Source organism: Etheostoma cragini, chromosome 6, assembly GCF_013103735.1.
Source record: "Etheostoma cragini isolate CJK2018 chromosome 6, CSU_Ecrag_1.0, whole genome shotgun sequence".
In the NCBI taxonomy this organism is placed as follows: Eukaryota; Metazoa; Chordata; class Actinopteri; order Perciformes; family Percidae; genus Etheostoma; species Etheostoma cragini.
Window position 1 is genome coordinate 24,266,973 of NC_048412.1, and position 10,201 is coordinate 24,277,173.

The 10,201-nt window shown below is 39.9% G+C and overlaps 2 protein-coding genes across 2 annotated transcripts in view; both read left to right on the forward strand.

The window, feature by feature from the left end:
• The window catches only part of pbx2 (pre-B-cell leukemia homeobox 2), a 7,373-nt gene extending 4,567 nt beyond the window's left edge, over positions 1–2,806 (forward strand). The window contains exons 5-8 of the mRNA XM_034873315.1: positions 35–170; positions 371–512; positions 1,147–1,241; positions 2,052–2,806. Coding sequence (XP_034729206.1) covers positions 35–170; positions 371–512; positions 1,147–1,241; positions 2,052–2,129 — 451 coding nt within the window. The 3' untranslated portion in view covers positions 2,130–2,806. The remainder of the gene's footprint in view (positions 1–34; positions 171–370; positions 513–1,146; positions 1,242–2,051) is intronic.
• A 3,003-nt stretch (positions 2,807–5,809) lies between these two features.
• Positions 5,810–7,080, forward strand: her7 (hairy and enhancer of split related-7). Its single transcript, XM_034873323.1, has 4 exons — positions 5,810–5,854; positions 6,056–6,151; positions 6,497–6,873; positions 6,922–7,080. The coding sequence occupies exons 1-4, from the start codon at positions 5,810–5,812 to the stop codon at positions 7,052–7,054; spliced, it is 651 nt and encodes a 216-aa protein (XP_034729214.1). The 3' UTR covers positions 7,055–7,080.
• Positions 7,081–10,201: the final 3,121 nt, after the last annotated feature.

The window sequence follows — 10,201 nt, forward strand, 5'->3', positions numbered from 1 at the left end:
CCCGAATATTTATCACTTGTTCGTGTCTCATCAGGCGCAAAAGGCGCAACTTCAGCAAACAAGCCACAGAGGGCCTGAATGAGTATTTCTACTCCCACCTGTCCAACCCTTACCCCAGTGAAGAAGCCAAAGAGGAACTTGCCAAACAGTGTGGAATCACCGTCTCTCAGGTAAACAACGGACTGTACTTTTAGGAACAAGCAGCAATGGAAAGGTTGAGTGTTTTGATGTTCTAATAAGCTTTGTCTATTTGAGGTATAGCTTTTTTATTCAAGCTTAAAGACATACAGTTTTAACTTTTGCTTAAGCATTTATGTTTGAATCTACTGTTCTGGGTTGAACAATTTAACACTCAACTTTTTACTACCAGGTCTCTAACTGGTTTGGCAACAAGAGGATCCGCTACAAGAAAAACATTGGCAAGTTCCAAGAGGAGGCCAACCTTTATGCCATGAAGACAGCCTTGGGGGGCACACAGGACAACGACTCCCCACACACTCCCAACTCCACAGGTACCAAAAGACACGCAAACAGTACACGCTACAGTATTCCAACTTGCCTTGAGGCAATTCCGCCCTTCTTTGTCTCTGAACTTGTCAATCATATGGGTAACCTGAACACAATGTATAACCTGAAGCTCAGGAAATTCAAAATGTTTGGCGCTGTCATATTCAACAGACATTTTGCAGTCATAACAGTAATGCCAGTTTTGGTGTCCGTTTCGGAACTGGTGTGCTGCGCAATTATCTGCTTTAGATTCTATCTTCTTTTTTTACAGCATTGTTTTTTGAGTAACTCTCCTGCAAAAAACTTGTCCTGTCTGCTGCTGACTTGGATTGGTTGAAGGAGCTTATGTGTATATGTATGAATAAATATATATGTGTGTGTGTGTGTGTGTGTATATGAATCAAAATGTGAAAGAAGGGCATTAAGATACTCTGCACAGCTCACAGATTGAGGCTTGACATAGTAGAGAGCATTTTATCTCAAGTTTTTGCACGTTGTAGGACATCCTTACTTCATATTTAATACACAATATATAATTCTGTTATACCATTAATAGCATATTCATAGTATTGCACCCCAGACTGCTACACATCACTGAACTTGTTACTGAAGTTGCTATCTTTTTTTCTTTTTCTTAAGGATCTGGGTCCTTCTCTCTGGCCGGGTCAGCTGACCTGTTCCTCGGGGTTCCTCCTGTGAACGGCGAGCAGTCTGCTTACCAAATGGGAGTGCAGGTACTTTATAACACTCGTAGTTACACACCCATTTAAATGATGAGGCTGGTGACATAGTATCTGTTTCTTTCTGTCAACCTGCCCCATGAATATCAAAACCAACAATGAATTATTAACACGTTTTATTTATGACTTTGCGTCAAGGTGACACAGACAGCAAGGACTGTGAATGGTCCACTCGTCCTGTGTGTTGATAGTCTGTGTTTTAAGCAGCCTACTGTGGGGAGTAGCAACATGCTAGTTCACTGACATAAGCTTTGCAAATAAACTCAAAAAGTGTGTAAAAACTCTTTACGACGGCGTAGGAGCGTCGGCATAGCCGCGGCGGGGAGTTGACGCAGAAGCAAAAACAGCCTTTATGCTTTCAGTACAACTTTATAAACAGCATTGATTAGTGTAGCCTAATGTTTTTATTTGCAACTGTGCAGAAATACCAGGTTAAAGCAGAATTAATAGGCATGAATGTCGGATTTAAAATGCAAATATCAACGTTATGAATGACTTACACAGCCTTGTTTTTATTGTGATGAATTTATCTAACTCAAATGAGATTCACGCCTTTTGTAATTTATTTTCACACATGAACCGTGACAGTAGCTCCTCAGAAAATATGAAATGAAATCAATCCTAACCATCTTGAGGTTGTGTAGAAGAATACAGTCAGTAATGTTAAGTATGAACCTTTGGTTGGTTGAGGTGCTAAAAACAGGATGTGCTGATAAATGAAACAAAGACAAAAGTACAACGTTGACATAAGTGCCAGGTTGTCCTCTGACACATTGCTTCTCTACTTTTCTCTCGGTTTCTCAGGCCAACGGGAACTGGCATGGTCGAAACTCGCCCCCGTCCGGCGCCTCGCCCCACAGCGACTCAGAAAACTCTGACTGATGGCCCTGCCCACTGGCACAGAACGACAGCGACGGAAAGATTGATGACGGAAAAGACAGACAGAATGATATCACACTTCCCACGTGGCTGCAGTTGTTTTTGTATGTTGTTTGTTGGGTTGGATTATTTTAAATGTACATTGTATTTTTTTTTTTTTCTTACTGCTCAGCGCAGGTCATTATTATGTTTGATTAGCTGAGTGTACGGATGGTAGAGTGAAAGTGTGTGTGTGTGTGTGTTGTGTGTGCATGCATGCATGTGTGGTTTTATTATGGTTGTAGGGTTTGTTTTCCACTATTTTTGAAACGTTACTGAGGTTTGTGTTTGGGAATGGGAGGGTGGGGACAGCATTATCATTGTTTTTAGCACACTATATCATTATTAATATTATTGCTGTTTTATTGTTAGTGCTACAACTATTTTAACAGCTCAGAAAGAGGATGCATTTAGTGAATGAGAGGACAATAGAGAAATATCCAAAGATTTTGTGCGTTTGTTTCTCTGTTTTGTTTCTTTGTTTTCTACCGGGCTGGGCTGACCTGTAAAATGAATGAGGCGTGTGTGAGTCCATATCAATGGTTTGAATGAGTATCAACAGTGCTGTCTTTTTTCTGTACAGTGAAACACCTGTATTCTCTCTACCTCTTTTACAATAAAGCCTCTCTGTATTCACAACAGATTTATGTATGAGTCAAGTGGACTATATATAGAGGGCATTATTAACGGGTTGGTTCACTCACATTACAGAAGTATTCAAATGTTCCCTCCCAACTGTATCAAGTCATGCAAATAGTTTTTTTTACATAGTCACTTTTTGTTTATCCCAATACAGTGGAGGTGAGTAGAATTTGATTTCTGATGCTCGCTGAATAAGCCACAGATCTTGTTGTGAACAGTTTTCCCTGCAAGTACCTTTTTATATGGAAGAGGTACATAAAAGAAAACACTACACAAGGTGTTATATTGTCTAATGCATTAGTGACTGAGAAATGTTGGGAATTTGAAACACAGAAGTTTGCTTTGAAGGTATGCTCTGCTTTATTACCTAACCTTTCTGCCCCGTGCCCCATAACATGTTTTCCTTGTGCTTATATGGTGCATATTTCTTCATTAGGCTATTTACTTTTTGTTGTATTAGTTTATTTATCAAGGGCAGTGGTCAACATTAAAAAAAGAACTGTAAATGAGCCAAAGAAAGCTTAAAGGCAAACTCTTGCTCAGGTTGAAGGCACCCTAAAGATAATTTATCAAAATATATAATAAACAATGTTTATAATAAACAACATATTACATATTCACAAAGTTATAATACACATCAGTTGTATACAAGTCAAACTTTATAGAAAGATAAAGGTTGTTGTGCATTCTGGATGGAAACGTGGATGGAGTACTTTCTCTAACAATTAAGATGAGATGGGTTCTGTGGTTTGTGGAGGTAAATACTGAAGCATCCATGTATCCCATCTATAATGCAATCAAGGCTGTAAATGAATCCACATCTGCTAAGGACCCCTAAGGGCCCTTGGGTTAAAACCACTTGTTCAAAATGCTGCCACGTGTGCGTCGCCACAGTCTTTTATCTTTCCCACGGTCGCCTGGTTAGCATCAGAGGTTGTTCCATGAGCAAATGTCCGTGGTGCTAAATGGCGCGCCAGCACGAGACAGCTGGCCAAATGGCACGCGTGGTCCATTGTAACATGGAGGTGTGAAGCCAAAATGTAAACCATTGTTACACCTTCACCCTACGGACTGACTAACAAATGCGAAGGCGTCAAGTGTGAATGGCAACACCGGGTCTGCACTCGCCGTAAGTGAGCGCGCAGTTCATAGTAAGGAATAAGGAGAAAGAAAGAGAGGCGCAATAAACATGAAGTCATGTTGGTGAGTCACGTCAATTAAATTATTTTCACGAAATAAGATGTAGGCCATAATTTCTCCATTTGGCACCAGAAATATCATTATGGACAAAAGATTTCCAGGTTTTGGTTCATTAATAAACAAGCAGAACAGATGGATAGTAGAAGTGCCAACTCATGCAGTAACTCGCACCTTAAATGGAACACAAATGGTCCAGATGTTACTGCATACAGGTTGCTGTGTTTCCTAGTGCTGTCTGGACCGTGGACTCATTCATGCTCTGGGTGGAATGCCAACGCCAACACACACTCTGACATCTCTCCATTTACTGCATGTATAGGTACTGAGCTATTTGAAGGAAAATACTTACTGGGTAACTTTAAGGGACAGCTATAGGGAAGAAAGTACTCGGAAAGAAGACAAGATGTTAAAGTATAAGGGGGAACAACTTTATGTTTACTTGGAAAATACAGAAAAAACCGTGCCAAAACTACAATTAGATTTTAGTTATCATTTATTTTAAAACAGTACTACATTGTTATGGTAATATATTAACAAAGACTATTTTATTACTATAAATATGGTGTGGATTGTGTGTCACTAGGCAACAGGCTTTACAGCCATCACAGCTATATCACGATGTGCATGGTTTTGTGTGTGTAGTTCAGGCCTGTGTGTAATGACAACAGAGTGAAAACTTTGTTCCCATTGTTCCCCTTGCAGGATTAATAAAGTATAAATTAATATTATTATTATTATGATTATTATTATTGGTATGACTTGACAAACCATGTAACAAACACGTGAACAAAGTTTTGACATGGCTGCTGTGGCCCTGGTCGCAATGTTTATAAGATGTACGTTGCCTTTGCACAGGCACATTCATTGTCCAACCCTATAACGTAATAGGATACTCATATGTCATATCCTAAGAAAATTGCAAATCATATTGAAATCTAATATGTATATAATAGGGAATAACATTTCCTATTCTGTATTGTTTATGATGTAGCCTATTTATTATTGCACTGTCCCATTATAAAGAGCGTTTTTAGGACCTCTGGAAGAATAGCTCTGCAATGCAGGAACTAATGAGGATCCTAAACAAACAAACAAACCTACAAGCATTACAACAAAAAAGTGTTGTTGCAGGAAATAACCGGGGAGAACTCAAATTACTATGGATATTAATCTATTTAAATTTGCCTTTTTGTGTGTGTTAAGATTTGCATATTTGTCATTTTTGACCTTTGTGTACCATTGTTTGCATTGAAAAATGCCATCCTGAAATTCTCATGTAAATCACTGGCATATTGGGGAACATTTAGGTGAGTTTAGTTATCTACTTGAAGCACCACTGCTTACATGCCAAAACCAATGTTAACTTAAATGTTCTATATTTAGTGTAAAATCTTAAATTCTGTATTTTCCTGTAATTTTACCCATGGCTATCTACAGACAGCTTTGCACGCAATATAGATGTCATACCCTTGTGTCTTGTTTTTGTGGCAGCTGACTTGCGTGATGGTGAGATCGAAGCCTCAGATCAGTAACTTGTAAAACAAGTCAGTTTAATCAGATTGAAAGTACTGGGAATTAAAATTAATAATCAATTAATTAAATGGTGGGATCAAGGATCTGAGGGGAGGGATAAGGTGGTTGCCGGGGGCTGGGGGAGGTGGATGCAACTGTAAAATTGGGTCGGGTGGTAGGAGGAGTCTGGGTAAGTGGCAAGGAGAAGGTAAAAGAAGCAGCCTGGGTCAAAAGACACATTGTCTGCTCAGTGGCTGGAGAAAGACAGACCCACTAGACCACTAGATACAATGGAAATGTTACAGGAAACGAAAGATGCAACAAATGAAAGAAAGGTAAAAAAGAAATGTCAATGCATGATATACATTGTGTTTATATACCTTTTGCATAACAACTGCTATGTTAATGACTCCACACATTTAATACGTTGATTGAAACTACAGAAGAAGAACTAGATTTGTGTTGTTGTGAAGTTAAATTAAATCGGCCACTACTGTACATTTGGGTCATCCCCGTGTTTTTTGTTTGTCTTCTAGTTCATAAAATCTCAGGTGGAGAAACGTCGCAGGGAGAGGATGAACCACAGTCTGGAGTGTCTGAGGATCTTGTTGCTTCAGGAGCCACCACAACCGGTAAAAAAACAAAACCTTGAGTTCACCTTTAGATATTGTGAAAAGGTTAACGTGGGTTCTGTCTTTCTTTCAGTTTCACAAAAAATGATTTTTTAATGAATTTTAGAGCTCTAAAACATGCCATACTCTCTCATCTCAATCCCTAAATATTGTAAAAAAGGAAAATGTAATTGTCCTACTGTGATGAGTCATACCAGGACATCAAAGAACTTAATTGACATTTAAACAGTTGCATGCAACTAAATATCGATTTTTGTATGTATAGAAATGATTGCACCATTATGAGCCATTCAGGCCTCTTACTGCCAGCAGACTCCATCAACTCATATTGATGTTTTCATGCAGGGTGGGACTCAGCACAGAGTGGAGAAAGCTGAGATACTCGAGCGAACAGTCCTCTTTCTGCAGAACACTGCCAAAGGAGACAAGACGAGAGCTGGCGGAGGCCAGAAACACTCCTTCCAAGACGGCTTCTCCACCTGCCTGCAGACAGCTGAACAGTTCCTGGGACCTGAGGGGAATGGCCTGGGGCTTGGTGCAGCACTGGATGCATCTCTTGCCACTCGATTTTCCCATTCAGACTCCAACTCTGCAGCTGTTCAAAACAGAACGGAAGCTCATTCCTCCTCCAGCTCTCTGCCACACACAAAGTCCATTCTTCACATGCTGAGCCAAAAGTCCAAGCGCGGACGGCACAATCCAGCCTTCAGTGTTGCTCATCCGTATCAACTTCCGGTACAGCAGGGGGTCCCCCGAATTCCCCAACAGAGTCAGAGACTTAATCAGCTTGAGATAAGACAAGTAAGCAAGCAAAGCCAGTCCAAGCTCCAGTCCCAGAGCCAGTCCCAAAGCCAGTCCCAGAGCAGTCCGGTCAGCCAGACTTTATGGAGGCCCTGGCCCTGATCACCACAGAGACCTCTGAAATTGAACTTTTGTACTGTTCCTAAATAACCATTTGCATTGTAGTCTTGCAAACAATGGCCTCTGGTCTTCTGATAACGCATAATGTAAAAAAATCGTATATATGTATGTATAGGGTTGACACGCCACTGTTGTTTAATGCTTTTGAATGAGCGCTGTCAGTAAGGCTGCCATCTATTCTGCTGACGGCACAGGGACTCTCCCAGACTAGGACGCACATTTAGAGGTGAGTATCTTGGAACTGAAGAGTTTCTGTCCTCCTTCATATACTGCAAAAAAACCTCTGCTACATCTGCGGTCCCAGGATTCGAGGCTGGGAGAGCCCCATGCAGCCCCCTCACATTCACCTGTGTGCCATCATGTCTGCTAGCATTAATGACACCTGTGGCTTTGTGAACAATATAGCTTGTCTTCAGTTTAAATCTATATCTTGTCCATTTTGCACACTAATTTATTCTGGATGTCTCCCTATGGTGAGCAGTATTCTTTTCTTTTCTTTTTTTTAATAAAATAACTTTTCTTAAAATCATTGGTGTCATATTGTGTAGTTGTTTTTCCAGAGATACAGGCCTTTTGTTTTTGTGCTGGTGTTGACAGCTCTTTTTAGTTGGGGTCGGAGGTGTGAAGCGGGGCCTCCTGCAGAGCTACATCCTCCGGGTGTGAAGTCTGACCATGACTTCAAAGAGCTCAGTAGCAGTTATCACTTCAGAAACATCAAAGATAGTCCTGCTCACACATAGTTTACTCATTTTGAACGCCTCTTAGGTTTGAACCAAGTATGTAACTGCATGAAACTGCAGAGTTTCTGTCAAACATGTACAGAACAGCGCTAAACTTTTTGCTTTTTCAACAAGGAATCATTCATAGATTTAGGATTAAATAACTTTGTTGTCATACAACTGTTTGTAAGGTGCCTCAGTGTAATCATGACAGAACAACACACATCCAGTCTTACAGGTAAATTATATAATAAGACATACAAACGTATAATACATAAACACCAAGCCTCTATGTAGGCTATCCTACACGTTTCAATTAGGTACAACTATGTCAAAATAACTTTTATCATACTCATTACATGACAGGATGAGGTTGAATGGTCTGAACGCCCCCCCCCCCCAGCTCATGCCCACGTTTTTTCCCCCACATTGTACTTAGCATTCCTTCTCTCACCTACACCAGCTCCTCTCAGGCCATTTGTTTTCTACGCGTGTCCAATGTAAGTTTACAGGAAACAAAACGTGTCTGAACACCTTCTGCAGCCCTTTGAGGTTCAGTCACACGCACGAGAACAGTTGGTCTGACCCCCCCCCCAAAAGCAATATTTGGATTTCATTAAAACCGACATAATAATCACTTTATCTATTTTATAAGATAGCCATTCGGTACATGTCCATTTATTTATCAGTAAATGTGCCAAGAGTTGGGTGAGCATTCCCAACAGTGAATATTATATTTGGCCTATCATAAGGCTCTGCCGTTAATGATTAATTTATGAAAAAAACGAGAATCCAGTCACCTTGATTTATGGAAGAGTTTTTCTACTTGACTATGAACTTAATTTGACGCAAATCCAAAAAATTGAGGCAGTTATATGGCTCGTTCAGTAAAACATTGTCTTGTTTATCAAAAGGCAATATTTAAAAAAGTTGAAATTCTTTTTGACAGACTTGGTTCACTTTTGCTTATTGAATGTGGGAGACTGTCCACACCGACAAACCTTTAATAATGTTTGCAAATGTTAGATGAGCTCCTTCAGCTCTCTCTCTCTCATAGAAAAATTGGGGAGGTAGCTGTATTCAGACTATATTACGTAAATTGTATTCTTTTGATTTGTTTATTTATTAGTCCAATCTTTTACATTACTGGAAGTCACGGACGTGAGACAGCATGGGAGACACTTTTCTGACTCTTTCTCGTGGGAAAAAGAGAACGAAGCGCCCATTTGCACTTTTATTATCTGTTAGTATCAGTACATCCTTAAAAGAAGTGTGTGGAGGACTGCGAGCTCATAGGTTCCCACACACACACTTTACACACACTGGTCACTGAAATGCAAATTACGCACCGAGGTAGCTCCGTCTTTTTACTTCTTTTATTCCTTAGTGCCATATTAGTTGAGCTCATTAATGATTATTATAGGTCTGCCTCAGTTTCAGTGAAGAGCACTCACTCAGTATTTTTTTTTCTATCTTACTAAATGATTATGCCTCTTTCGAACTCGCTGTATTAGTTTCTGGTTTCTTGTGGATTATAAGGATTACTGCTGTGTTTATTCCTCCATTCCAAGTTAATTTGAATGCAATGCAACAGGACTCTGCTGGTTTAAAATGTGACTTTCAGTGAAGATAAAATATTGACTTGTAGCTGTAAGGCCGTTTTACCATTCTATACTCTTTGTGACTTATCTCAATGGCACTTGAAGTAAGTTTATGTATATATAAATGAAGGCTTATAGGCACTTGCTATACAAGATACAACCGTTGGTTTCAGCTCCCCTGGTGGACATTTGCTTGACTGCTCTAATGTAAAAGCATTAATACAATATAATAAACACAACCGTGTTTTGTAATTCGTCAATTGTTAAGCGTTTTGCAACTGGCGCGCTTTGAATTAGGTGTGAAGTGGTCGCGTGCTGCTTGAGCTGCTGCACGTGTGGAAACCCACCCACGAGCTTTCCTTAACTCAACTGAAGCATCTGAAGGGACGCCCACAGTCCCGAGCAAGCGCACCTGGCCAACTGTCCGTATTTCATGAAATGAGAGTGAAAATGTGTTGGTCTCAAAAAGGTTTAGTGGATTTCCGTTTAAAAAAGTCAAGAAAACACGGGTTGTTCCCGCAGCCAATAATAAATTTGAGATAGCAATCATTAACTGAACAATAATAAGTAATCTCTAGAGTAATCTCTAAATTCAACAGTAGTTTTTACGTTTCTGCAATGGTATTGTTACTTAAGTAAAGGAGCTGAGTACTTCTTCCATCCCTCCAAAACTGACAGCTTGCATAAGCAATGTGCATGAAGATTAAACGGTTATAATGCTGCAGGGAGACTGAGGCAAATGGTCACATGTTCTCCAGACCAAATGACAATAAATATATATAAACAAACGGCCTTTAGTCGACTTGGCA

What these genes read in the sequence shown, in the direction of transcription:
- her7 (XM_034873323.1), top strand. Translation starts at nt 5,810, where the DNA reads ATGGAAATGTTACAGGAAACGAAAGATGCAACAAATGAAAGAAAG. An exon ending in TTCAGGAGCCACCACAACCG is followed by an intron (nt 6,152 to 6,496) that starts GTAAAAAAACAA and finishes GTTTTCATGCAG; the next exon opens with GGTGGGACTCAGCACAGAGT. An exon ending in GCCTTCAGTGTTGCTCATCC is followed by an intron (nt 6,874 to 6,921) that starts GTATCAACTTCC and finishes TCCCCAACAGAG; the next exon opens with TCAGAGACTTAATCAGCTTG.